The sequence below is a fragment of the Netta rufina genome (assembly GCF_964035555.1).
Source record: "Netta rufina genome assembly, chromosome: 2".
NCBI lineage: Eukaryota > Metazoa > Chordata > Aves > Anseriformes > Anatidae > Netta > Netta rufina.
The window spans coordinates 158,723,661-158,747,728 of record NC_140124.1 but is presented as its reverse complement, the minus strand read 5'-3'; the positions used below and the strand labels follow the sequence as shown (position 1 = coordinate 158,747,728).

General features: G+C 62.2%; 1 protein-coding gene across 1 annotated transcript in view; it reads right to left on the bottom strand.

The window, feature by feature from the left end:
* Positions 1-16,391, bottom strand: part of EPPK1 (epiplakin 1) — a gene marked incomplete at both ends in the record, with an annotated part of 38,834 nt that extends 22,443 nt beyond the window's left edge. The window contains 4 exons of the mRNA XM_084281713.1: positions 546-2,228; positions 3,222-4,898; positions 5,892-7,568; positions 8,562-16,391. Coding sequence (XP_084137839.1) covers positions 546-2,228; positions 3,222-4,898; positions 5,892-7,568; positions 8,562-16,391 — 12,867 coding nt within the window. The remainder of the gene's footprint in view (positions 1-545; positions 2,229-3,221; positions 4,899-5,891; positions 7,569-8,561) is intronic.
* Positions 16,392-24,068: the final 7,677 nt, after the last annotated feature.

Genomic DNA, 24,068 nt, shown 5'->3' with positions numbered 1-24,068 from the left:
ATGGCCTGGAAGAGGGAGATCTGGTCGCCGCTGTAGGGGTCGGTGTAGCCCGTCACGGCCCTCTCGGCCGACAGCAGCTTCTCGTGCAGCTCGCTGCCCACCAGCCCGGACGACACGGCCTCGTCCACGGAGAGCTTCTGGTTGCTGAGCGGGTCGACGAGGAAGCCGGTGGCAGCCTGCGCCTCCAGCAGCACCAGGGCCGTGCCCTGCCTCAGGATGCCCTTCCACATGGCCTGGTAGATGCTCATCTTCTCCATCTTGGCCGGGTCGGCCTTGGACGGCACCAGCACGCCGGCGATGCAGCCCGTGCCGTCCAGGTAGCGCTTGACGGAGGCCATTTCCGTCACCTGCTGCACCGTCTTGGAGCCCTGCACCAGGTCGGCCAGCGTGTCCTTGTCGATGATGCCCGAGTCCAGCAGGTCCGAGGCGGTCACCTGCCGCCTGAGGCCCGTGAATTTCACCTTGCTGCTCTGCTCCACCGCCTCCTGGATGAGGACGCTGAGGAGCCTCGCCAGCTCGTCCAGCGCCAGGCTGCCGTCGCGCACCTTCCCCAGCAGCTCCTGCCTCTTCGCCTCGCAGACGTACTTGGAGAAGAGGAGCTCCCACAGGGAGACCTTCCTGCCGTGGAAGCCGCCCGCCGAGACCTCGACGCTGTGGGACGTCAGGGCCCGCTCCAGCTCCAGCTCCCGCTCGCGCTCCTGCTCCCGCTCGCGCTCGCGCTCCCGCCGGGAGCCCGCGGCCTCGCCGTTCTCAGCCGGCGCCGGGGCCGGGGCCTCCCGCTGCGTCGGCTTGCGGGCCAGGGCGGCGCCGTGGCCCTGGCCCTCGGCCCCGGTGATGATGGCGGTGAGGAGGGTGATCATCTCGGAGATGGCCAGCGTCCCCGCCTTGTACTTGCGCAGGAGGTCCTGGCGCCGGTGCTCGGGGATGTAGCGAGAGAAGAGGAGCTCCCAGACGGTGACGCTCTGGCCCTGGAAGAGCCCCACGCTGACGGTGGTGCGGGCAGCCTGCAGGGCTTTGCGGGCGTCCTCGCTCAGCTGGTAGAGCACCGAGCCCTTGTCCATCAGCTGCAGCATGAGCAGCCCCGTGTCCGGGTCGGGCACGCAGCGGCGCAGGAGCTGCATGTAGGTGAGGTTCTCGTGCGTGTTGGGGTCGAAGAAGCCCTTGGTGTCGTCGCTGGGGTCGGAGAGGATCTGGTTCATCTCCTGGTCAAAGTAGCCGCGCTTGTAGGCAGCTTCGACGGGGAGGCGGTGGCTGTGCACGGGGTCGATGATGCCGCCGGTGGCGATCTGGGCCTCGAGCAGGCGGATGCCGTGCTCCTTGACGATGAGCTCCTTCTTCATGGCCTGGAAGAGGGAGATCTGGTCGCCGCTGTAGGGGTCGGTGTAGCCCGTCACGGCCCTCTCGGCCGACAGCAGCTTCTCGTGCAGCTCGCTGCCCACCAGCCCGGACGACACGGCCTCGTCCACGGAGAGCTTCTGGTTGCTGAGCGGGTCGACGAGGAAGCCGGTGGCAGCCTGCGCCTCCAGCAGCACCAGGGCCGTGCCCTGCCTCAGGATGCCCTTCCACATGGCCTGGTAGATGCTCATCTTCTCCATCTTGGCCGGGTCGGCCTTGGACGGCACCAGCACGCCGGCGATGCAGCCCGTGCCGTCCAGGTAGCGCTTGACGGAGGCCATTTCCGTCACCTGCTGCACCGTCTTGGAGCCCTGCACCAGGTCGGCCAGCGTGTCCTTGTCGATGATGCCCGAGTCCAGCAGGTCCGAGGCGGTCACCTGCCGCCTGAGGCCCGTGAATTTCACCTTGCTGCTCTGCTCCACCGCCTCCTGGATGAGGACGCTGAGGAGCCTCGCCAGCTCGTCCAGCGCCAGGCTGCCGTCGCGCACCTTCCCCAGCAGCTCCTGCCTCTTCGCCTCGCAGACGTACTTGGAGAAGAGGAGCTCCCACAGGGAGACCTTCCTGCCGTGGAAGCCGCCCGCCGAGACCTCGACGCTGTGGGACGTCAGGGCCCGCTCCAGCTCCAGCTCCCGCTCGCGCTCCTGCTCCCGCTCGCGCTCGCGCTCCCGCCGGGAGCCCGCGGCCTCGCCGTTCTCAGCCGGCGCCGGGGCCGGGGCCTCCCGCTGCGTCGGCTTGCGGGCCAGGGCGGCGCCGTGGCCCTGGCCCTCGGCCCCGGTGATGATGGCGGTGAGGAGGGTGATCATCTCGGAGATGGCCAGCGTCCCCGCCTTGTACTTGCGCAGGAGGTCCTGGCGCCGGTGCTCGGGGATGTAGCGAGAGAAGAGGAGCTCCCAGACGGTGACGCTCTGGCCCTGGAAGAGCCCCACGCTGACGGTGGTGCGGGCAGCCTGCAGGGCTTTGCGGGCGTCCTCGCTCAGCTGGTAGAGCACCGAGCCCTTGTCCATCAGCTGCAGCATGAGCAGCCCCGTGTCCGGGTCGGGCACGCAGCGGCGCAGGAGCTGCATGTAGGTGAGGTTCTCGTGCGTGTTGGGGTCAAAGAAGCCCTTGGTGTCGTCGCTGGGGTCGGAGAGGATCTGGTTCATCTCCTGGTCAAAGTAGCCGCGCTTGTAGGCAGCTTCGACGGGGAGGCGGTGGCTGTGCACGGGGTCGATGATGCCGCCGGTGGCGATCTGGGCCTCGAGCAGGCGGATGCCGTGCTCCTTGACGATGAGCTCCTTCTTCATGGCCTGGAAGAGGGAGATCTGGTCGCCGCTGTAGGGGTCGGTGTAGCCCGTCACGGCCCTCTCGGCCGACAGCAGCTTCTCGTGCAGCTCGCTGCCCACCAGCCCGGACGACACGGCCTCGTCCACGGAGAGCTTCTGGTTGCTGAGCGGGTCGACGAGGAAGCCGGTGGCAGCCTGCGCCTCCAGCAGCACCAGGGCCGTGCCCTGCCTCAGGATGCCCTTCCACATGGCCTGGTAGATGCTCATCTTCTCCATCTTGGCCGGGTCGGCCTTGGACGGCACCAGCACGCCGGCGATGCAGCCCGTGCCGTCCAGGTAGCGCTTGACGGAGGCCATTTCCGTCACCTGCTGCACCGTCTTGGAGCCCTGCACCAGGTCGGCCAGCGTGTCCTTGTCGATGATGCCCGAGTCCAGCAGGTCCGAGGCGGTCACCTGCCGCCTGAGGCCCGTGAATTTCACCTTGCTGCTCTGCTCCACCGCCTCCTGGATGAGGACGCTGAGGAGCCTCGCCAGCTCGTCCAGCGCCAGGCTGCCGTCGCGCACCTTCCCCAGCAGCTCCTGCCTCTTCGCCTCGCAGACGTACTTGGAGAAGAGGAGCTCCCACAGGGAGACCTTCCTGCCGTGGAAGCCGCCCGCCGAGACCTCGACGCTGTGGGACGTCAGGGCCCGCTCCAGCTCCAGCTCCCGCTCGCGCTCCTGCTCCCGCTCGCGCTCGCGCTCCCGCCGGGAGCCCGCGGCCTCGCCGTTCTCAGCCGGCGCCGGGGCCGGGGCCTCCCGCTGCGTCGGCTTGCGGGCCAGGGCGGCGCCGTGGCCCTGGCCCTCGGCCCCGGTGATGATGGCGGTGAGGAGGGTGATCATCTCGGAGATGGCCAGCGTCCCCGCCTTGTACTTGCGCAGGAGGTCCTGGCGCCGGTGCTCGGGGATGTAGCGAGAGAAGAGGAGCTCCCAGACGGTGACGCTCTGGCCCTGGAAGAGCCCCACGCTGACGGTGGTGCGGGCAGCCTGCAGGGCTTTGCGGGCGTCCTCGCTCAGCTGGTAGAGCACCGAGCCCTTGTCCATCAGCTGCAGCATGAGCAGCCCCGTGTCCGGGTCGGGCACGCAGCGGCGCAGGAGCTGCATGTAGGTGAGGTTCTTGTGCGTGTTGGGGTCGAAGAAGCCCTTGGTGTCGTCGCTGGGGTCGGAGAGGATCTGGTTCATCTCCTGGTCAAAGTAGCCGCGCTTGTAGGCAGCTTCGACGGGGAGGCGGTGGCTGTGCACGGGGTCGATGATGCCGCCGGTGGCGATCTGGGCCTCGAGCAGGCGGATGCCGTGCTCCTTGACGATGAGCTCCTTCTTCATGGCCTGGAAGAGGGAGATCTGGTCGCCGCTGTAGGGGTCGGTGTAGCCCGTCACGGCCCTCTCGGCCGACAGCAGCTTCTCGTGCAGCTCGCTGCCCACCAGCCCGGACGACACGGCCTCGTCCACGGAGAGCTTCTGGTTGCTGAGCGGGTCGACGAGGAAGCCGGTGGCAGCCTGCGCCTCCAGCAGCACCAGGGCCGTGCCCTGCCTCAGGATGCCCTTCCACATGGCCTGGTAGATGCTCATCTTCTCCATCTTGGCCGGGTCGGCCTTGGACGGCACCAGCACGCCGGCGATGCAGCCCGTGCCGTCCAGGTAGCGCTTGACGGAGGCCATTTCCGTCACCTGCTGCACCGTCTTGGAGCCCTGCACCAGGTCGGCCAGCGTGTCCTTGTCGATGATGCCCGAGTCCAGCAGGTCCGAGGCGGTCACCTGCCGCCTGAGGCCCGTGAATTTCACCTTGCTGCTCTGCTCCACCGCCTCCTGGATGAGGACGCTGAGGAGCCTCGCCAGCTCGTCCAGCGCCAGGCTGCCGTCGCGCACCTTCCCCAGCAGCTCCTGCCTCTTCGCCTCGCAGACGTACTTGGAGAAGAGGAGCTCCCACAGGGAGACCTTCCTGCCGTGGAAGCCGCCCGCCGAGACCTCGACGCTGTGGGACGTCAGGGCCCGCTCCAGCTCCAGCTCCCGCTCGCGCTCCTGCTCCCGCTCGCGCTCGCGCTCCCGCCGGGAGCCCGCGGCCTCGCCGTTCTCAGCCGGCGCCGGGGCCTCCCGCTGCGTCGGCTTGCGGGCCAGGGCGGCGCCGTGGCCCTGGCCCTCGGCCCCGGTGATGATGGCGGTGAGGAGGGTGATCATCTCGGAGATGGCCAGCGTCCCCGCCTTGTACTTGCGCAGGAGGTCCTGGCGCCGGTGCTCGGGGATGTAGCGAGAGAAGAGGAGCTCCCAGACGGTGACGCTCTGGCCCTGGAAGAGCCCCACGCTGACGGTGGTGCGGGCAGCCTGCAGGGCTTTGCGGGCGTCCTCGCTCAGCTGGTAGAGCACCGAGCCCTTGTCCATCAGCTGCAGCATGAGCAGCCCCGTGTCCGGGTCGGGCACGCAGCGGCGCAGGAGCTGCATGTAGGTGAGGTTCTCGTGCGTGTTGGGGTCGAAGAAGCCCTTGGTGTCGTCGCTGGGGTCGGAGAGGATCTGGTTCATCTCCTGGTCAAAGTAGCCGCGCTTGTAGGCAGCTTCGACGGGGAGGCGGTGGCTGTGCACGGGGTCGATGATGCCGCCGGTGGCGATCTGGGCCTCGAGCAGGCGGATGCCGTGCTCCTTGACGATGAGCTCCTTCTTCATGGCCTGGAAGAGGGAGATCTGGTCGCCGCTGTAGGGGTCGGTGTAGCCCGTCACGGCCCTCTCGGCCGACAGCAGCTTCTCGTGCAGCTCGCTGCCCACCAGCCCGGACGACACGGCCTCGTCCACGGAGAGCTTCTGGTTGCTGAGCGGGTCGACGAGGAAGCCGGTGGCAGCCTGCGCCTCCAGCAGCACCAGGGCCGTGCCCTGCCTCAGGATGCCCTTCCACATGGCCTGGTAGATGCTCATCTTCTCCATCTTGGCCGGGTCGGCCTTGGACGGCACCAGCACGCCGGCGATGCAGCCCGTGCCGTCCAGGTAGCGCTTGACGGAGGCCATTTCCGTCACCTGCTGCACCGTCTTGGAGCCCTGCACCAGGTCGGCCAGCGTGTCCTTGTCGATGATGCCCGAGTCCAGCAGGTCCGAGGCGGTCACCTGCCGCCTGAGGCCCGTGAATTTCACCTTGCTGCTCTGCTCCACCGCCTCCTGGATGAGGACGCTGAGGAGCCTCGCCAGCTCGTCCAGCGCCAGGCTGCCGTCGCGCACCTTCCCCAGCAGCTCCTGCCTCTTCGCCTCGCAGACGTACTTGGAGAAGAGGAGCTCCCACAGGGAGACCTTCCTGCCGTGGAAGCCGCCCGCCGAGACCTCGACGCTGTGGGACGTCAGGGCCCGCTCCAGCTCCAGCTCCCGCTCGCGCTCCTGCTCCCGCTCGCGCTCGCGCTCCCGCCGGGAGCCCGCGGCCTCGCCGTTCTCAGCCGGCGCCGGGGCCGGGGCCTCCCGCTGCGTCGGCTTGCGGGCCAGGGCGGCGCCGTGGCCCTGGCCCTCGGCCCCGGTGATGATGGCGGTGAGGAGGGTGATCATCTCGGAGATGGCCAGCGTCCCCGCCTTGTACTTGCGCAGGAGGTCCTGGCGCCGGTGCTCGGGGATGTAGCGAGAGAAGAGGAGCTCCCAGACGGTGACGCTCTGGCCCTGGAAGAGCCCCACGCTGACGGTGGTGCGGGCAGCCTGCAGGGCTTTGCGGGCGTCCTCGCTCAGCTGGTAGAGCACCGAGCCCTTGTCCATCAGCTGCAGCATGAGCAGCCCCGTGTCCGGGTCGGGCACGCAGCGGCGCAGGAGCTGCATGTAGGTGAGGTTCTCGTGCGTGTTGGGGTCGAAGAAGCCCTTGGTGTCGTCGCTGGGGTCGGAGAGGATCTGGTTCATCTCCTGGTCAAAGTAGCCGCGCTTGTAGGCAGCTTCGACGGGGAGGCGGTGGCTGTGCACGGGGTCGATGATGCCGCCGGTGGCGATCTGGGCCTCGAGCAGGCGGATGCCGTGCTCCTTGACGATGAGCTCCTTCTTCATGGCCTGGAAGAGGGAGATCTGGTCGCCGCTGTAGGGGTCGGTGTAGCCCGTCACGGCCCTCTCGGCCGACAGCAGCTTCTCGTGCAGCTCGCTGCCCACCAGCCCGGACGACACGGCCTCGTCCACGGAGAGCTTCTGGTTGCTGAGCGGGTCGACGAGGAAGCCGGTGGCAGCCTGCGCCTCCAGCAGCACCAGGGCCGTGCCCTGCCTCAGGATGCCCTTCCACATGGCCTGGTAGATGCTCATCTTCTCCATCTTGGCCGGGTCGGCCTTGGACGGCACCAGCACGCCGGCGATGCAGCCCGTGCCGTCCAGGTAGCGCTTGACGGAGGCCATTTCCGTCACCTGCTGCACCGTCTTGGAGCCCTGCACCAGGTCGGCCAGCGTGTCCTTGTCGATGATGCCCGAGTCCAGCAGGTCCGAGGCGGTCACCTGCCGCCTGAGGCCCGTGAATTTCACCTTGCTGCTCTGCTCCACCGCCTCCTGGATGAGGACGCTGAGGAGCCTCGCCAGCTCGTCCAGCGCCAGGCTGCCGTCGCGCACCTTCCCCAGCAGCTCCTGCCTCTTCGCCTCGCAGACGTACTTGGAGAAGAGGAGCTCCCACAGGGAGACCTTCCTGCCGTGGAAGCCGCCCGCCGAGACCTCGACGCTGTGGGACGTCAGGGCCCGCTCCAGCTCCAGCTCCCGCTCGCGCTCCTGCTCCCGCTCGCGCTCGCGCTCCCGCCGGGAGCCCGCGGCCTCGCCGTTCTCAGCCGGCGCCGGGGCCTCCCGCTGCGTCGGCTTGCGGGCCAGGGCGGCGCCGTGGCCCTGGCCCTCGGCCCCGGTGATGATGGCGGTGAGGAGGGTGATCATCTCGGAGATGGCCAGCGTCCCCGCCTTGTACTTGCGCAGGAGGTCCTGGCGCCGGTGCTCGGGGATGTAGCGAGAGAAGAGGAGCTCCCAGACGGTGACGCTCTGGCCCTGGAAGAGCCCCACGCTGACGGTGGTGCGGGCAGCCTGCAGGGCTTTGCGGGCGTCCTCGCTCAGCTGGTAGAGCACCGAGCCCTTGTCCATCAGCTGCAGCATGAGCAGCCCCGTGTCCGGGTCGGGCACGCAGCGGCGCAGGAGCTGCATGTAGGTGAGGTTCTCGTGCGTGTTGGGGTCGAAGAAGCCCTTGGTGTCGTCGCTGGGGTCGGAGAGGATCTGGTTCATCTCCTGGTCAAAGTAGCCGCGCTTGTAGGCAGCTTCGACGGGGAGGCGGTGGCTGTGCACGGGGTCGATGATGCCGCCGGTGGCGATCTGGGCCTCGAGCAGGCGGATGCCGTGCTCCTTGACGATGAGCTCCTTCTTCATGGCCTGGAAGAGGGAGATCTGGTCGCCGCTGTAGGGGTCGGTGTAGCCCGTCACGGCCCTCTCGGCCGACAGCAGCTTCTCGTGCAGCTCGCTGCCCACCAGCCCGGACGACACGGCCTCGTCCACGGAGAGCTTCTGGTTGCTGAGCGGGTCGACGAGGAAGCCGGTGGCAGCCTGCGCCTCCAGCAGCACCAGGGCCGTGCCCTGCCTCAGGATGCCCTTCCACATGGCCTGGTAGATGCTCATCTTCTCCATCTTGGCCGGGTCGGCCTTGGACGGCACCAGCACGCCGGCGATGCAGCCCGTGCCGTCCAGGTAGCGCTTGACGGAGGCCATTTCCGTCACCTGCTGCACCGTCTTGGAGCCCTGCACCAGGTCGGCCAGCGTGTCCTTGTCGATGATGCCCGAGTCCAGCAGGTCCGAGGCGGTCACCTGCCGCCTGAGGCCCGTGAATTTCACCTTGCTGCTCTGCTCCACCGCCTCCTGGATGAGGACGCTGAGGAGCCTCGCCAGCTCGTCCAGCGCCAGGCTGCCGTCGCGCACCTTCCCCAGCAGCTCCTGCCTCTTCGCCTCGCAGACGTACTTGGAGAAGAGGAGCTCCCACAGGGAGACCTTCCTGCCGTGGAAGCCGCCCGCCGAGACCTCGACGCTGTGGGACGTCAGGGCCCGCTCCAGCTCCAGCTCCCGCTCGCGCTCCTGCTCCCGCTCGCGCTCGCGCTCCCGCCGGGAGCCCGCGGCCTCGCCGTTCTCAGCCGGCGCCGGGGCCGGGGCCTCCCGCTGCGTCGGCTTGCGGGCCAGGGCGGCGCCGTGGCCCTGGCCCTCGGCCCCGGTGATGATGGCGGTGAGGAGGGTGATCATCTCGGAGATGGCCAGCGTCCCCGCCTTGTACTTGCGCAGGAGGTCCTGGCGCCGGTGCTCGGGGATGTAGCGAGAGAAGAGGAGCTCCCAGACGGTGACGCTCTGGCCCTGGAAGAGCCCCACGCTGACGGTGGTGCGGGCAGCCTGCAGGGCTTTGCGGGCGTCCTCGCTCAGCTGGTAGAGCACCGAGCCCTTGTCCATCAGCTGCAGCATGAGCAGCCCCGTGTCCGGGTCGGGCACGCAGCGGCGCAGGAGCTGCATGTAGGTGAGGTTCTCGTGCGTGTTGGGGTCGAAGAAGCCCTTGGTGTCGTCGCTGGGGTCGGAGAGGATCTGGTTCATCTCCTGGTCAAAGTAGCCGCGCTTGTAGGCAGCTTCGACGGGGAGGCGGTGGCTGTGCACGGGGTCGATGATGCCGCCGGTGGCGATCTGGGCCTCGAGCAGGCGGATGCCGTGCTCCTTGACGATGAGCTCCTTCTTCATGGCCTGGAAGAGTGACATCTTCTGTCCTGTGCAGGGGTGTGTGTAGCCAGTCACAGCTTTTTCTGCACAAAGAAGTTTCTTCTGTAATTCACTGCCCACGAGTCCTGATGTGACAGCTTCATCCACAGATATCTTTTTATTCTTGACTGGGTCTATGATGAAGCCTGTGGCAGCCTGTGCCTCTAGCAGCACTAGTGCTGTCCCTGGCCTCAGGATGCCCTTCCACATGGCCTGGTAGATGCTCATCTTCTCCATCTTGGCCGGGTCAGCCTTGGACGGCACAAGCACACCAGCAATGCTTCCAGTTCCCTCAAGGTATCTTCTCACATTATCCATTTGTGCTATTTCTTGTGCTGTTTCTTTTCCTTCCTGGAGTTTCTGCATAGTTTCTTCTGTGATTATCTCTGCACTGAGAAGTTCCGATGCTGTAATTTGTTGTCTTATTCCTTGGAACCAAACATCACTTCTGTCCTCCTCTTTTTCTTTAATGATATTTAGTATTGTTTCAACGATTCTTTGTATAATGTGGTGGGATTCCTCTTTATATTTTTTCACCAGTTCTTTTCTTTTCTCTTCTGTGATATACTCAGAACAGAGAAGTTCCCAGAGTGATAATTCATTCCCTTTGTATTTTCCAACAGACACTTGTACCTTTGTTGATATTAGGGCTTGTTTTGTTTGCTCATCAATGTAGAAATAGTCATCTTCCTTCTCCATGACCTGCAGCAGGTACAGTCCGGTATCTCTGTCTTTGGAACATCTTTGCAGGAGCTGACTGTAACTTATTTTCTCATGAGTATTTGGATCTATGAAACCTTTGCAGCCATGATCTGGATCAGAAAGTAGGAGAAACATATCGCCATCCAAGTAGCCCCTCCGGTATGCCACATTCACAGGGATGCGGTGGCTGTGCACAGGGTCGATGATGCCACCAGTGGCAATCTGGGCCTCAAGCAGGCGGATGCCGTGCTCCTTGATTATTATCTTACTCATTATGGCCTGGAAGAGGGATATTTTAGTGCCTGTCTGGGGATCTGCATATCCTGTCACGGCTTTCTCTGCTGACAGGAGCTTCTCGTGCAACTCGCTGCCCACCAACTTTGCCAAGACGGCCTCGTCCACGGAGAGCTTCTTATTTGTCAGTGGATCAACAATGAAGCCGGTGGCAGCCTGCGCCTCCAGCAGCCCCAGTGCACATTGCTCTGAGAGCAGGCCCCTCTTCAGGGCCTGGTAGATACTCATTGTCTCTTTCCTTGATGGAAGTAGAACTCCTGCAATGCATCCGGTGCCATCCAGGTACCTTTTTACCGTGTCCTTCTTTATGAGGCTATGAAGTGAGAGACTTCCGTCCTGCAGCTGATCCAGAGTCTTCTTGTCAATTATCTCGGAGTTAAACAATTCTGACACTGACACCTCACCTCGGAGTCCTTTGACCTTGAGGGCTTCTGCTTTTTGCTCCGTATCCTCAATTGTTTTGAGGATGAGAGCTATAAGGTTTTCCAGAGTTAGTGTTTTACATTTATATTGCTTCACTAGTTCTTTCCTTTTCTGCTCAGAGATGTAATGGGAACAGAGAATTTCCCAGACAGAAACTGTTTGGTCCTTGAATTTTCCAACTGTCACTTTAATGGGCTTTGAGTGCAAAACCTGTTTTGTCAATTCATCTATGTAGAAGTACCTTCCCCCTTCTTGGACAACTTGTAGCATGTACAACCCAGTCTCTGAATCTTGGACACATCTCTCCAGGAGCTGCATGTAGGTGAGGTTCTCATGTGTGTTGGGGTCGAAGAAGCCCTTGGTGTCATCGCTGGGGTCGGAGAGGATCCGGTTCATCTCCTCATCGAAGTAGCCGCGCTTGTAAGCCACTTCCACAGGGAGGCGGTGGCTGTGCACGGGGTCAATGATGCCACCGGTGGCGATCTGGGCCTCGAGCAGGCGGATGCCATGGCTCTTCACTATTAGTCCTTGGTTCATGGCTTCAAAGAGGGACATTGGTGCTTTTGTGTAGGGGTCAATGTAGCCTGTCACAGCTCTTTCTGCACAGAGTAGCTTTTCAAAAATCTCACACCCAATTAGACCTGCCTTAAATGCTTCCTCCACTGAAAATTTCTTGTTTTTCTCTGGGTCAATGATGTAGCCAGTAGCAGCCTGTGCCTCCAGCAACACCAGTGCTGTCCCCGGCCTCAGAATGCCCTTCCTCATGGCCTGGTAGATGCTCATCTTCTCATTGCTTGGCTGGATAAGGACCCCTGCTATGAAATTGCTGCCCTCCAAGTATCTGCGGACAGAGTCCATTTCAGTGACTTCTTTAACTGTTTTCTTCCCCTGGTTGAGCTCATCAAGGGTTTTTTTGTCTATCAGTTGAGATTGGAAGAGATCACTGGCAGACACTCTTTTCCGCAGACCTTTGAATGCAAACTTCTTTCCCTGCACCTCAGTTTCTTTGATGATTTTCATGACAATCATTATGATTTCATGCAGCACTTCGGTATTTTCATCTTTGTACTTTTGCACCAGCTCTCTTCTTTTGCTGTCTGAGATGTATTCAGAGTTGAGAAGGTCCCAGACTGACACTGTCTGTCCTTTGAACCGTCCTATGTTGACACAGACAGTCACAGATTTCAGCATCTCCATGGTTTGTTCATCCACATAGAACATTGCATTTTCCGACAGGGGAAGGAACCAGAGGCCTGTCTCAGCCTCATAAATGCACCTGTCCTTCAGCTGCTGGTAGGTCACGTTCTCCTTTGTATTTGGATCAAGAAAGATTTTGGTGCTGTCATTCAGCTGAGTGAGGTTTTGGTTTAAGTCTTCATCATAGAAGCCATACCTGTATGCAGCCTGGAGTGGAAGGTGATGATGGTGAATAGGATCGATGACTCCTCCTGTGGCCAGCTGGGCCTCTAGCAAAGGAATGGCTTCACCCAGAGGAATGAACTCTTTCCTGACCGCCTGGCACAGGGAGATGGAGCTCCCTGTGTAGGGGTCTGTGTAGCCAGTCACTGCCCTCTCAGCTAGGAGAAGCTTCTCAGTGAGCTCCTCACCAACAACAGCTGCTCTCACAGCATCCCTCACGCTGAGTCTCTGGTTTGTTGCTGGGTCAGTTAGGTACCCTGTGGCTGCCTGAGCTTCCAGCAGCTTCAGAGCAGCCCCAGGGAAGAGGAGATTGTTTTTCATGGCATTGTAAAAACTCATCTTCTTTTTGGATGCCTGTATGATTACCCCGGCTATGCTGCCTGTGCCCTGCAAGTACCTCTTCACACTCTCCATTTCAGCCACTTCCTCGGGAGTTCTTATGCCCTGAGCTAGTTCTTCAAACATCTTCTCAGTAATGATGCCAGCCTCCAGCAACCAGACCGCGGGGACACTTCCCTGCAAGCCCTGGAAGGTGATGTGGGTGCAGGCTTTCATCTCCATCTCCCTTACCAGTCTGAGCACAAGAGCTACCAACTGCTGCAGTGACAGTTCCTTAGCACGGAACCTCTCCACAAAGTCACTCCTCTGCTCGTCAGTGAAATACCCAGAGTGGATTAGCTCCCAGAGGGAGATCCCTTTTTCCTTCACCAGAGTTTCCTTGAAAAGCTGTTGGATTTGTTCGTCTGTGTAGACAGGAACTGCTGTCTGTGGTAGAGGCAGCAAGTGAAAGCCAGAGATCTCGTCCTTCTGGCAGCGCTCGATGAGCTCAGCGTAGGTCACCGTCTCTTTGCTGTCTGGGACACAGAAGGCTCTGTTGTTGTCACTGGGCTTAGAAAGGGCCTTGCTTGTGTCCTCATCCAGGCACCCTCGCTTTTGGGCAGCTTCTATGGGGAGATGGTGGCCACACGTTGGGTCAATGATGCCTCCTGTAGCCATCTGCACCTCCATCAGCTGCATGGCCTGTTTGTCAGTGATCAGGCCCTTCTTCATAGCCTGGAAGAGAGGTATCTTCTTGCCTGTGAAAGGATCCTTATAGCCTGACACAGCCCCTTCTGCTTGCTGCAGCTTCTCATGGACTTCTGGCCCAATGACTCCTTCCTTGACGGCGTCATCCACACAGAGTTTCTGGTTGTTCACTGGGTCAATGATAAAGCCTGTGGCAGCCTGGGCCTCTAGGAGTGGTAGGGCTACTCCAGGTACCATGATGTTCTGTTTCATGGCCTCATAAATGCTTATCCTCTGGTTTGATGGCTGGAGTACAATCCCCCCGATGCTGCCAGAGCCATAGAGGTATCTTCTGACAGAGTCCATGCGCAGGACTTCCTCTGGTGTGACGGATCCCTCCAACACCTTCTCAAACAGGGCCCTGTCAATGATGCCCGTTTCCATCAGGTGATAAGCGCTGATGCTGCCTCTCATGGCTGGGAACTTGATGGGGGCCCATTTTTTGATTTCCTCCTCTAGCATGATCCGGATTTGCTCCAGGGTGAGCTTCCTCAGCCGGTAGTGGTTGAAGATCTCTCGGCGCCTCCCCTCGCTGAAGTACTCAGAGTTCAGCAGGTCCCACACAGAGACCTTCTCCCCACGTAAGCGCCCAAACCTGACAGGCATCCAGGAGTTCCTGAACAGCTGCCTGGTGGCGTCGTCGATGAACTGGCGTTTCCTGCTGTTCAGAGGAAGGAGGCAGAGCCCGGTGGACGGCTCTGTGATGCACTTCTCTTTCAGCTGCAGGTAGGTGAGGTTCTCGTGCGTGTTGGGGTCGAAGAAGCCCTTGGTGTCATCACTTGGGTCAGAAAGGATTACATTCATCTTCTTGTCGAAGTAGCCCCGCTTGTAGGCCACCTCCACAGGGATGCGGTGGCTATTGACAGGGTCGATGATGCCTCCGGTGGCAATCTGGGCCTCGAGCAGGCGGATAGCGTGCTCCTTGACGATGAGCTCCTTCTTCATGGCCTGGAAGAGGGAGATCTTGGTCCCTGAGTAAGGATCTCTGTAGCCAGTGACTGATTTCTCTGCAGTCAGTAGCTTGTCATAAACATCTGGACCAATGACATTTGCTTGTAAAGCCTCATCTACAGAATAGCTTTTGTTGGCAGCTGGGTCAATGATAAATCCGGTGGCAGCCTGTGCCTCCAGGAGGATCAGTGATGTTCCTGGCCGTAAAAATCCTTTCCTCTTTGCCTGGTAGATGCTCATCTTCTCCTGTGAATCAGGAAGCAGCAACCCAGCAATGCTACCCGTCCCTTGCAGGTACTTCTTGACGGTGTCCATGCTGACAACTTCTTTGGCTGACGTTTCTCCTTCCTTCAGTTTCTTAAACAAATCTTTGTTGATGATTTCAGAGCTCAGGAGCTGGTCAGCTGTCACGCGACCCCTCAGTCCTTCAAAGGTGACATTGGCAGTGGAAGCCATTTCTTCAATGGTGACACTGACTGCCTTGGCCAACTGTTGCATAGAGAGCGTCCCTGCAAGGTACTGCTGGGTGAGAGCAGCTCTTTGCTCACTCTGGATGTAGTCTGAGAAGAGGAGTTTCCAGAGAGACACTGATTTTCCTTTGAATTTACCTAAAGTAATGGGTACCTTTGTGTTTTCCAGAGCCGTTTGGGTCTTGTGGTCAAAGAAGACGGGGGTTCCCTTGGGTCCTTCTCCACTGTCTCCACTAAGTGGCAGCAGGAGGAGCCCTGTGTTGGGATCAGTGACACATCGCTTTAGCAGGTCTGCATAGGTCAGCTTCTCCTTGGAGTTGGGGTCAAAGAACCCTTTCAGTTCATCAGCAGGACTGGAGAGGAGCTGTCTTGTGGTCTCATCCAAGTATCCCCACTTGCAAGCTGTCTCTGTGGGGACACGGAAGTGCCGGCCCGGAGCAATGATGCCCCCTGTAGCCATCTGAGCCTCCAGAAGGCAAATGCCGTGGTCCCTGGGGATGAAGGCCTTCCTGATGGCTTGGAACAGGGAGAGCATTTCCCCAGTGTAGGGGTCCCTGTACCCAGTGATGGTTCTCTCAGCTGAAGACAGTTTCTCATGAAGCTCTGGGCCGATGAGGCCAGTCCTGACAGCCTCATCAACAGAGAAGGTTTTGTTCTTTATGGGGTCTGTCAGGCTGCCAGTGGAGGCCTGGACTTGCAGGAGTGTCAGAGCAGTGCCAGGCAGGAGGAGATGCTCTCTCAGGGCCTGGTAAAGGCTTTTCCGCTCACTGGAAGGCAGGACAACACCAGCGATGCTCCTTGTCCCACGCAGGAACTGCTGGACAGAGTCACTCTCTGCTACCTCCTGGGCAGAAACTCTTCCCTCCTCAAGACCTCTGAACGTGTCAGGGCTGATGATGCCAGCCTCCAGCAGATCCCTGCTGCTCACCCTTCCTCCCAGCCCTGCAAATGTGATTTGTAGGGGCAAGAGGAGGAAGCCTGAAGCTGGATCAACAACACACCTCTTTATAAGCTCCATGTAGGTGACCCTCTCCATAGTACTGGGGTCGAGGAAACCTTTGCTGTCCTCATTGCTGGGGTCAGAGAAGAGCTGCCTCATCTCTTCATCTAAATATCCCCTCTCACAGGCAACATCTGCTGGGAGCCGGCAGCCTGTGGCTGGGTCAATGACGCCTCCAGTTGCCATCTGGGCCTCTAGCAGCCGGGCTCCTTGCTCTCTCCCAACCAGGTCCTTCTGGATTGCCTGGTAGAGGGAGATTTTCTCTTCTGTGTAGGGATCCACAAAGCCAGTGGCAGCTTTCTCTGCAGAGAGCAGCTTCTCCTTCAGCTCCAGCCCCACCAACCCCAGGTGCACAGCTTCTGCTACGGAGACATGCCTGTTCTTCACCGGGTCAGCAATGAAGCCCATGGCTGCCTGGGCCTCCAGAAGAAAGAGCGCCGGATCCAAGCTCAGAAGATGCTCTCTGGTGGCATCATAAAAGCTCATTATCTTCTTCAAAGCCTCTACATACACGCCGGCAATGCTGCCAGGTACCTCTGAAGGCTCACTAGCAGCATCCATTGCTGCCACATCCCCACCAGCTGCTTTCTGTTTGCAAGGCAGTGTGCCCTGGCAGCAGTGGTTTGTTCCTGGCACATCTTCCTGGTGAGAGATGGGGGCAGCGTGGCCATTCACTGCTGGCTTGCTCGCCATCCTTCCTCTGCGCGCTCCTTCCACAGCTTTCTGCAGAGATGGGAGAGAGAATGGGGAAGCTCACTAAAAAATCAACTCTTTTATGCTTTGTGTGCTAAATTGGGGAAAAAGGGAAAAGAAATATCACACAGGCAGTGGGAAGTAACAGCCAAAAGTGGAGAACATTTGAGGCAGCGTGCTTGTCCCTGTCCCTGGCATGCAGAGCCAGTCCTGCCAGAGGCAAGCACACCACGGGTCCATACTGGATGCACTGCGACATCTTGATGTGCAAGAGAGATTGGGGCTCCACCTGTGGGGCCTGTGGGGCACTGGGCTGAGGCAGGTCCAGCTCCTGAGAGGAGAAAAGCCCCCACGAGCTGTAACGTGCATTTGGTCACCAGTCTGAGCAGGACTTTAGGCTGTTTCGGGTGGCACTTCAAAGGCCAGGAGAGCAGCTGGTGTGGGTTGAAGCACCAGGCCAGGGCAGCAGCCCCAAGGAGGACCTGCGCTCATCGGGGTGCTGCTGGACGCGGCAATGGGACAAACAAGCCCCGAGGCAGCACGAACGGCTGCAGCCTCTGCCAGGGGCCGGTGGTCAGCCTGGTCAGCAGGGGCCGAAGCAGCCCCAGCAGAACCCCGGGGGTCCTTTGGTGCTGTGGGGTGGGCTGTCTGCCCTGCCTGGTGTCGCTCAGACAGTGTGGGCAGAGGGGGCAGGAGGGAGTGGGGCGAAGGGAAGCAGCACAAGGAGAAGTTGGCGGGTGCCGCAGGCCACACTGGGAGCACATTAACCTGCAAGCCTGCGTGCACACTTGAAAAGCTGCTGGGCACGCTGGGATTGACCACAATATAGCCATTACACAGTCAAATAACGTGCCAGCAGGGAGCGGGAGGCCGTGCAAAACAGAGGGCTGGAGGGCGTGTGGAGAGCGACCTTTCACACGGGCGGATAGTGACAGGACGAGGGGGAACAGTTTTAAACTGAAAGAGAGGAACTTTAGATTAGACATTAGGAGGAAATTGTTTACTCAGAGGGTGGTGAGGCAGTGGAACCGGTTGCCCGGAGAAGCTGTGGATGTCCCTGGAAGTGCTCAAGGCCAGGCTGGATGGGGCTTTGAGCAACCTGGTCCCGTGGGAGGTGTCCCTGCCCATGGCAGGGGGGTGGAACTAGAGGACCTTTAAGGTCCCTTCCAACCCGAACCATGCTATGATTCTATGATTCTATCATTTCTTGCTAGGCTGTGGTGAGGCACGACCTCAGGGCCACACAGAGGAGCCTCAACGTCTGCAGCCTCTCACAGCTTCAGTCCCACGGCTGGGAGCCGGTTCTGCTGCAGGATCAAGGCACGAGGGACCGAGCACAAAGCGCTGCAGCAGGCAGACAACAGCCTCTGGCCCGAGCTGGCGGGCTGCACTGCTCTGGGCTGCGAGGACACAGCTGGAGAGGGAATGGGAACGGGAACGGCAGCTCCTGGAGCCGTGCCCTGGGGCCCAGCACCCTTGCAGGCGGCAGTGGGGAGGAAGGCATGCCAGCCCCTGGTAGAGCCATGCCCCGTGCACCCACTGCAGCGGTCGCACCAAGCGGGGACAGCGAGGACCGGCTGCGTCTCAGCACCAGGGAGTGGATCCTGCCCTCAGCTCACAGACCCACATCCACCAGAGTAAACACAGCAAGAGCTCAGAGCAGTGTGCCGTGCCCTTCCAACAGGCTCTGCGCTCCCAGTTCCATGCCCCTGTGCCCCCTCCAGCTCCTCCCGCTCCCCCAGCACCTTTGCCTCGCTCCTGGCCGTGCTCCAGGCTCCGTCCCCACAGGAAAGGTCCCAGCAGGCTCCGTCCGCCCGAGATGTCATCGCAGGCACTGCTGCACGGGCTCGGATCTGCCCAGGCAGTGCCGCCTGTTTGCAGGTTTGGGATTGCATCCAGCTGTGGCGCCGAGAGGTGGGGACGGCAGGAGGGACGGGCCGTCGGTGCTCCTGCCCCTGGGAAGGGCTGTCCTGGGCCAGACAGGGCCAGGAGAGCAGGGACGTGGGGGGCTCTGCACGGTGAGGGGGCTGCTGCTTGGTGGGAGAGGGGCAGTCGCTCTGTCCCACACTCTGGGCCCTCTGCTCTGTCCCCTGGGTTCCTACGTGCTGGTGCGCTGTGCCAGGGGCACACAAAATGCAAAGGGGCTGGCAGCACCTCACCACCTGCTTTGCCTGCACGCTCCTGGAATCGTGCGGGGTTGTGAGAGCTTCTCCAGGCCCACAGCCCTTTCCTGGCAGCGATGCCAGGAGACGGGGAGGCACTCAGCTCAGCCACGCACACTCAGGGGTGGGCAGTGCTGGTGCGGCTGCGGTGTCCGCAGAGCCCCACGCTGATCCCTGCAGGTCTCTGGTCAGAGCCAGACACCGGCACCAGGGTGCAGAGGGGATTTGGGCACTGCCACCCACCGCAGGGCAGCTTCCAGCAGGGTCAGGGGCTGGGGCAGAAACCCCCTGGGGCAGAGCTGGGGCTGCTGCTCCTCGGGGCTGTCCCCAGAGCAGCACAGGGAGGAGGCAGCGGGTGTGCAGGTGGAGGCAGGACGCTTCTCCCGGTAATCAGAAAGCGTCAGCCCCATGGAAACTTTTAGTAACTGGCTCTGCCTACAAAGCCAGGTCGATTCCTGGCTGCGTTTCAGGCGCTGGCATCCGCAGCCCTCCCTGAGGCCACAGTCTCTCCTGGCGTGGGCAGCCTCCCTGGCAGCGGTACTCGCCGCTCCGCACCTTTCTGGCTGCGTCAGGAAACGCGCTGGCTCTGGCACAAGCCATGGCCTTAGATGGTACCTCAGGTCTGCGCATCCCCTTTGTGCCCCTGGAGCCGCTCGGCACAACCCCCTCGCCAGCGTGAGTCACGGCAGGGAGGCTTTGCCTCACACCCAGCGCATTCCAGCTACGCCTGCCCGGGTGCTCCACGGACGCCCCCTGCACATCCGCACAAACAGGGCTGGCGCCAGCTGGAGAGGGAGAGATGGGGAGAAGGGACTGGTTTTACTTGCAGGGTGGGGGGCTTGGTTTCGGGGAGGAGGTGTGCCTGCTGGGGGAGGCCCCAGAGCAGAGGGGAGGGAGCAGGGCTGTGGGTGGGAGCCCGGCAGGGCGGTGGGGAGAGCTGTGGGGTGGCCCCGGGTGGAAGGGGCTAACACTGGGGGCATTTCAGGGGGAGGGAGAGCAACAGAGGAGTTTGCTGGGGCAGCAACAGAGGGGCGATAGGAACAGGAAGGGGAGCTTGGGGGATCCTTGCTTTGAATAGGACTGGGGGCAGCCCAGAACCCCTTTTGGGGCAGTGCCCATCTGGGAAGGGACGTAGGGGATGCGGTCCCTGGCGGTGCCAGTGACCATTAGTGCAGGTGCCCGGAGCAGGTTCCACCGCAGCAAGCCCCCAGGGTCACACCATGCCCACGTGGGGCAGAGCCCCAGCCCCACATACCCCCCACCTCACCAGGCACTGTGTCACGGTGCCTGCCACGCACCGCCCCAACGCCTGCCCCATCCTCAGCACCTGCCGCCCCTACGAGCCTCGCCGTGCCTGCTGGAGCCCCAGGGCAGCAGGAGCTTTAACCAGGAGCCATCGTCCCAGGAGGTTCCTGACCCCAACCCACTCCTGGGCATGCCGGGGGCAGGGGTCAGCATCCTCCCGCTGTGCTCGGGGGCTGGCAGTGCCGTGCCGTAGCGCCGTGCGGCTGTTGCCCTATGCCCGCTGTCACCTGGCCGCTGCCCAGTGCAAGTGCAGGCAGTGCCGCATTCCTCGCATGCCTGAGACCTGCGCGAGTGCCTCCGGCTGCCGCGGCTCCTGGCGCAGCCCCACAGTGCCCCGCTGGGCCCCTCTGCTCCGGACCTCTCCTACCTGCCCACGGTGGTCGCAGGACGGGTCCGCCCGGCAGGTGCCCGCAGTCCCGCTGCTTTCACCGCTGCTTCCTGCCGGGGACTGGAGCGTGTTTAAAACCTTTCCCTTCCCCGCCCCTGGGGATGACACACCAGCCCAGCCCTGTGCCATAAGCTCATGGATCAGCCCTCCCCACGGCTCTGTCCATGCCCAACGCCCCCCTTGCCGTGGTCTGGCTGCACATGGCCCCGCTGGGCTGCGCCCCTGTGCCCCATCACCACAGCCTGCCCTGTGCCCTTTGGGCAGGAGTGGGCCATGCTCTGAGCAGGGCAAGGGGCATGCGGGTCCCCAGCTGGCCACGATGCCCATCGGTGGTCCTGTCCCACAGGCAACCACCTGCTTGGGCAGTGCCCTCTGTGGAAGAGGCGGGAGAAATGGGGAGAGACAACAGGGCCTTTGTGCCTGCGCTGCTCTCATCTCCAGCAGCCTCTCCTCCTTTTCCCCATCTCGCAGCAGCCCCATAACCACCCCTGACCCCAGCAACTCTCCCACTGAATGCTAAAATGCCCCAGCACCTCATCTGGGTGGCAGCTCTCACCCAGTTCCCCTCCTATGGCAGCCCCTGCCGTCCCCATCACCCCGTGCATGCTGTGTGTCCGTCCCCTGCCGTGTGTCTGTCCCCTGCCCAGTTGGCCACTGCGGTGCGTCCACACCCTGGGCTGCAGCTGCAGGGCTCACAGACCCCAGCTCCCAGCTGGCACCAAGGCAGCTGAGGAGGGAGTGGGGGACCCCCATTCCTGCCCTCCCCAACTTTGCCCTCATCCTGTTTTCCGACATGGATGTGCAGGTGGAGCCCGCACTGCCCCAAACATGCCCAAGCCACCCTACTGCTGCCTGAGTCACCTGCGCACCCCTCCTCTGCCTCCGTCACCAGCCCCACGCCTTTCCCCGGACCCCGCTCCCAGCCCCACACCCTGCTCCCCATCTCCACCCTGCGCACCCCTGCTCCTATCACCGGGGCCACGGGTGCTTGGTGGGCCCCAAAAATATTCAGGCACCAGGCACGGGGAGGTGGGCCTCTGGGGATCTGGGCGCTGCGGGGTCATGCTGCAGCCCCGTCCTGGTGCCAGCCCTGCGCCGTGCTGGGGAGGACGGATACGTGCTGCTTGGGCAAGGTGTTTATGGTGTGTAGGAGTGTGTTGTCTGGAGAGCTGCCGGTATCCAGGCGCGGGGCTGGATGGGCGAGCTCCTGGCACAGCGTGGTCCAGCAGGCACATGGAGATGGCTCCTGCTGTGGGTCCCCGTGGCAGCAGCGCTGCACCCCACGCGGAGACAGCCCCGTGCTCGGTGTAGCCGTGTGCCCACGCAGGGACCCGCTCCGTGCCCGCTGCCTGAGCAGTGCAGAGCCCAGTGCTCCGGGACTGCAAACACCCTTGGGCCCACCCCGGGCAGCAGAACTGTGGCACCAAGAGAGGGGCTGGCCCAGGTGCCGTCAGCAGGCGATGCCCCACAGCTGAGGGTGATGTCCAAATGGGGCAGCATCAGCAGTGCATGCAGTTTCCCCCTGGCAGGGCCAGCAGCCAGCTCCATAGCTGTCCCCTGTTATGGTGGTACACGGGGAGGAGGCTGTGTGCCGAAAACCAGTGTGGGTTTCCAATGGCCACATGGGCATTGCCAGTGACTGTTGCAGAGGTTTCACTCCCAGGAGGAGCCGGGGAGCCTTAATCCAAAGGCAAACAGTGATGAGTGCTTGGCTCTGCAGAGGGATCAGCACCAACATGTTGGAGTGGTGCCGTCACCGCAGAGCTTCCCGCAGGTGAGGCTGACCCGCTGGCCTCTAGTGGGGTCCTGGACCCATCCACGGCCTCCCCAAGGCTGTGCTGCCCTCAGCTGTGAGCAAGGATGGCCCCGTGGCTGCAACAGGGCCAGGAACGGTTCACAGGGGCCAGGACAGCAAGACACATCTTGCCAGGGGCCAGGCAGCTGCCGGGGATCATCCCCTTGCTTTCCTGAAGAGGAACTGTGCTGGGCTGTGCTAGGTTGTTCTGCTGCTACGCCTGCCGACAATGTTTTGCTTTTGCTTTTTTGGGCACGCTGCCCAAACACAGGGGAAAGCATCTGGTTACGGTAATTAGCAGTAATGTGTGGTTGCAATTCATGCGTATGCATTTGAACTAACCGTCTGTGGCTTAACCAAAACATCTTAGCTGCTAACAAAGAAAAGGGCTCAAACCAGCCAGGGCACCTCTCCCGGCCCATGGGCGGCTGTGGCTCAGTCTGGAGGATTCTGTTCGCTCCCAGGAGCCGCAGTGAATCCCCTGCTCCCCGGGCTGCTGAGCCAGATGGGCTGCAGAGAGAGGCTTGCTGGGGGCAACGGGAAGCTCATGGGCAGCCCAGAGGCATGCACATGGGGATGCGGATGCTCAGCGGTGCAGGAATGATCCCAGGGTGGCCAGGACCCCCTCAGCTGCTGGGGATAGCTGAAGGAGACCACCACGGCAGGCTGGTGGGCACCGCGGGGAGGGCGCTGCAGCAAGGGAGCAGCGCTGGAGGTGCTCAGCCAGCACCACGCTGTGTGCCCCACGGGGCCACCTCTCCTGAGGCAGCCAGGCTGTGCTGGCCAGCTGCAGGGAGCGTGGCCCCACAAGGGCACACCAGCACGGGCAGTGCAGCTGGGACGGGCTGGGATGGGGCGAGGTGTGCAGGAGCTGGCCCGTGCCCAGCTGGGACGCGGCGGGGCTCAGGCCAGACGCTGAGCTCAGCACCAGGAGGTATCTGCTGCGGCTCTGCTGCCAGGTACCTGCACTCACACACACGAAAACTGCCTTGTGCAGGTAGGTGAGAGTGGGGGAATCACACACACATGCCCATGAAAGTGGTGCACATGCGGGCTTGCACATGCACTGGCCCCAGCTCAGGAGCAGGGCTGGCATGCAGACATTGACCCCGGCATTACCAAAGCCACCAAAAGCTGTCCTGTCAGCTGCTGTCCCCAGCATGCCACTGCCTCCAGCCCCAGGGGCATTTTGTCCCTGTGCCTGGCCATTGGCTTTGCAGGATCAGGATGGGGCCCAGGGATGTGAGCTGGCTCCATCTGGGGCTGTGCGGGGTGTGCAGGGCGAGCACACGGGGCTGGACCCTGCTCCTGGGGTTCCCACAGCCAGGGCAGGTGCCGGGGTGGTTGGGGAACAGGGAAGCATCCCCATGGCCCTCCATGGGGACCCGCTGGTGGTAGGGCTGCTCCGCCACACAAGCAGGGCCCCACACAACCCAGCTCCACTGGGACAGCTCGGATGCAGGGGTTTAGCTGCCTGTGCCCGGCCGTGCTGCCCATCCGGGGCTGAGCCTCCAGCGCTGTGTCCCTGCACTTGGCAGCTGCCCGCTGGCTCGCTGCCCCCACGAACCACTCGTGCAGCAAAGCAAGGCAATGTGCTTGCAGCCCTGTGACGCTCCCCCCACAGCAGGACAGGCAGCAGGGGATGGTCAGCTCCCTGTCACCATGCTGCCGTGGGGATGGCGCAGCAGCAGGGGGTCCCTGTGCTCCTCAGGCCTCTGTGGGTGCCGGTGCCTGCCCAGCCCTACGAGCAATGCGGGGCCACACGCGCTCCCCCCGCTGCCCCACGCCTGTTGTCTTTGCGTCCCAGCCAGAGTCGGTGCCTGGGGCCCTGGATGCGGCTGACACAGGCTGGTGGTGCCGGTGGTGCGGGGTGTGTTCCCCGCCTGGGAGGGGTGGATGCCATTTCCACAGGCAGAGGAATGTGCAGTGCAATCCGTGTCGGCCGCCCCAGCCCACGCCGGCAGCACTGCGCGGAGCAATGTGGGTGCGTTGGTGGATGCTCTGCTCTGCGGGGCGCAGGGGGGCTC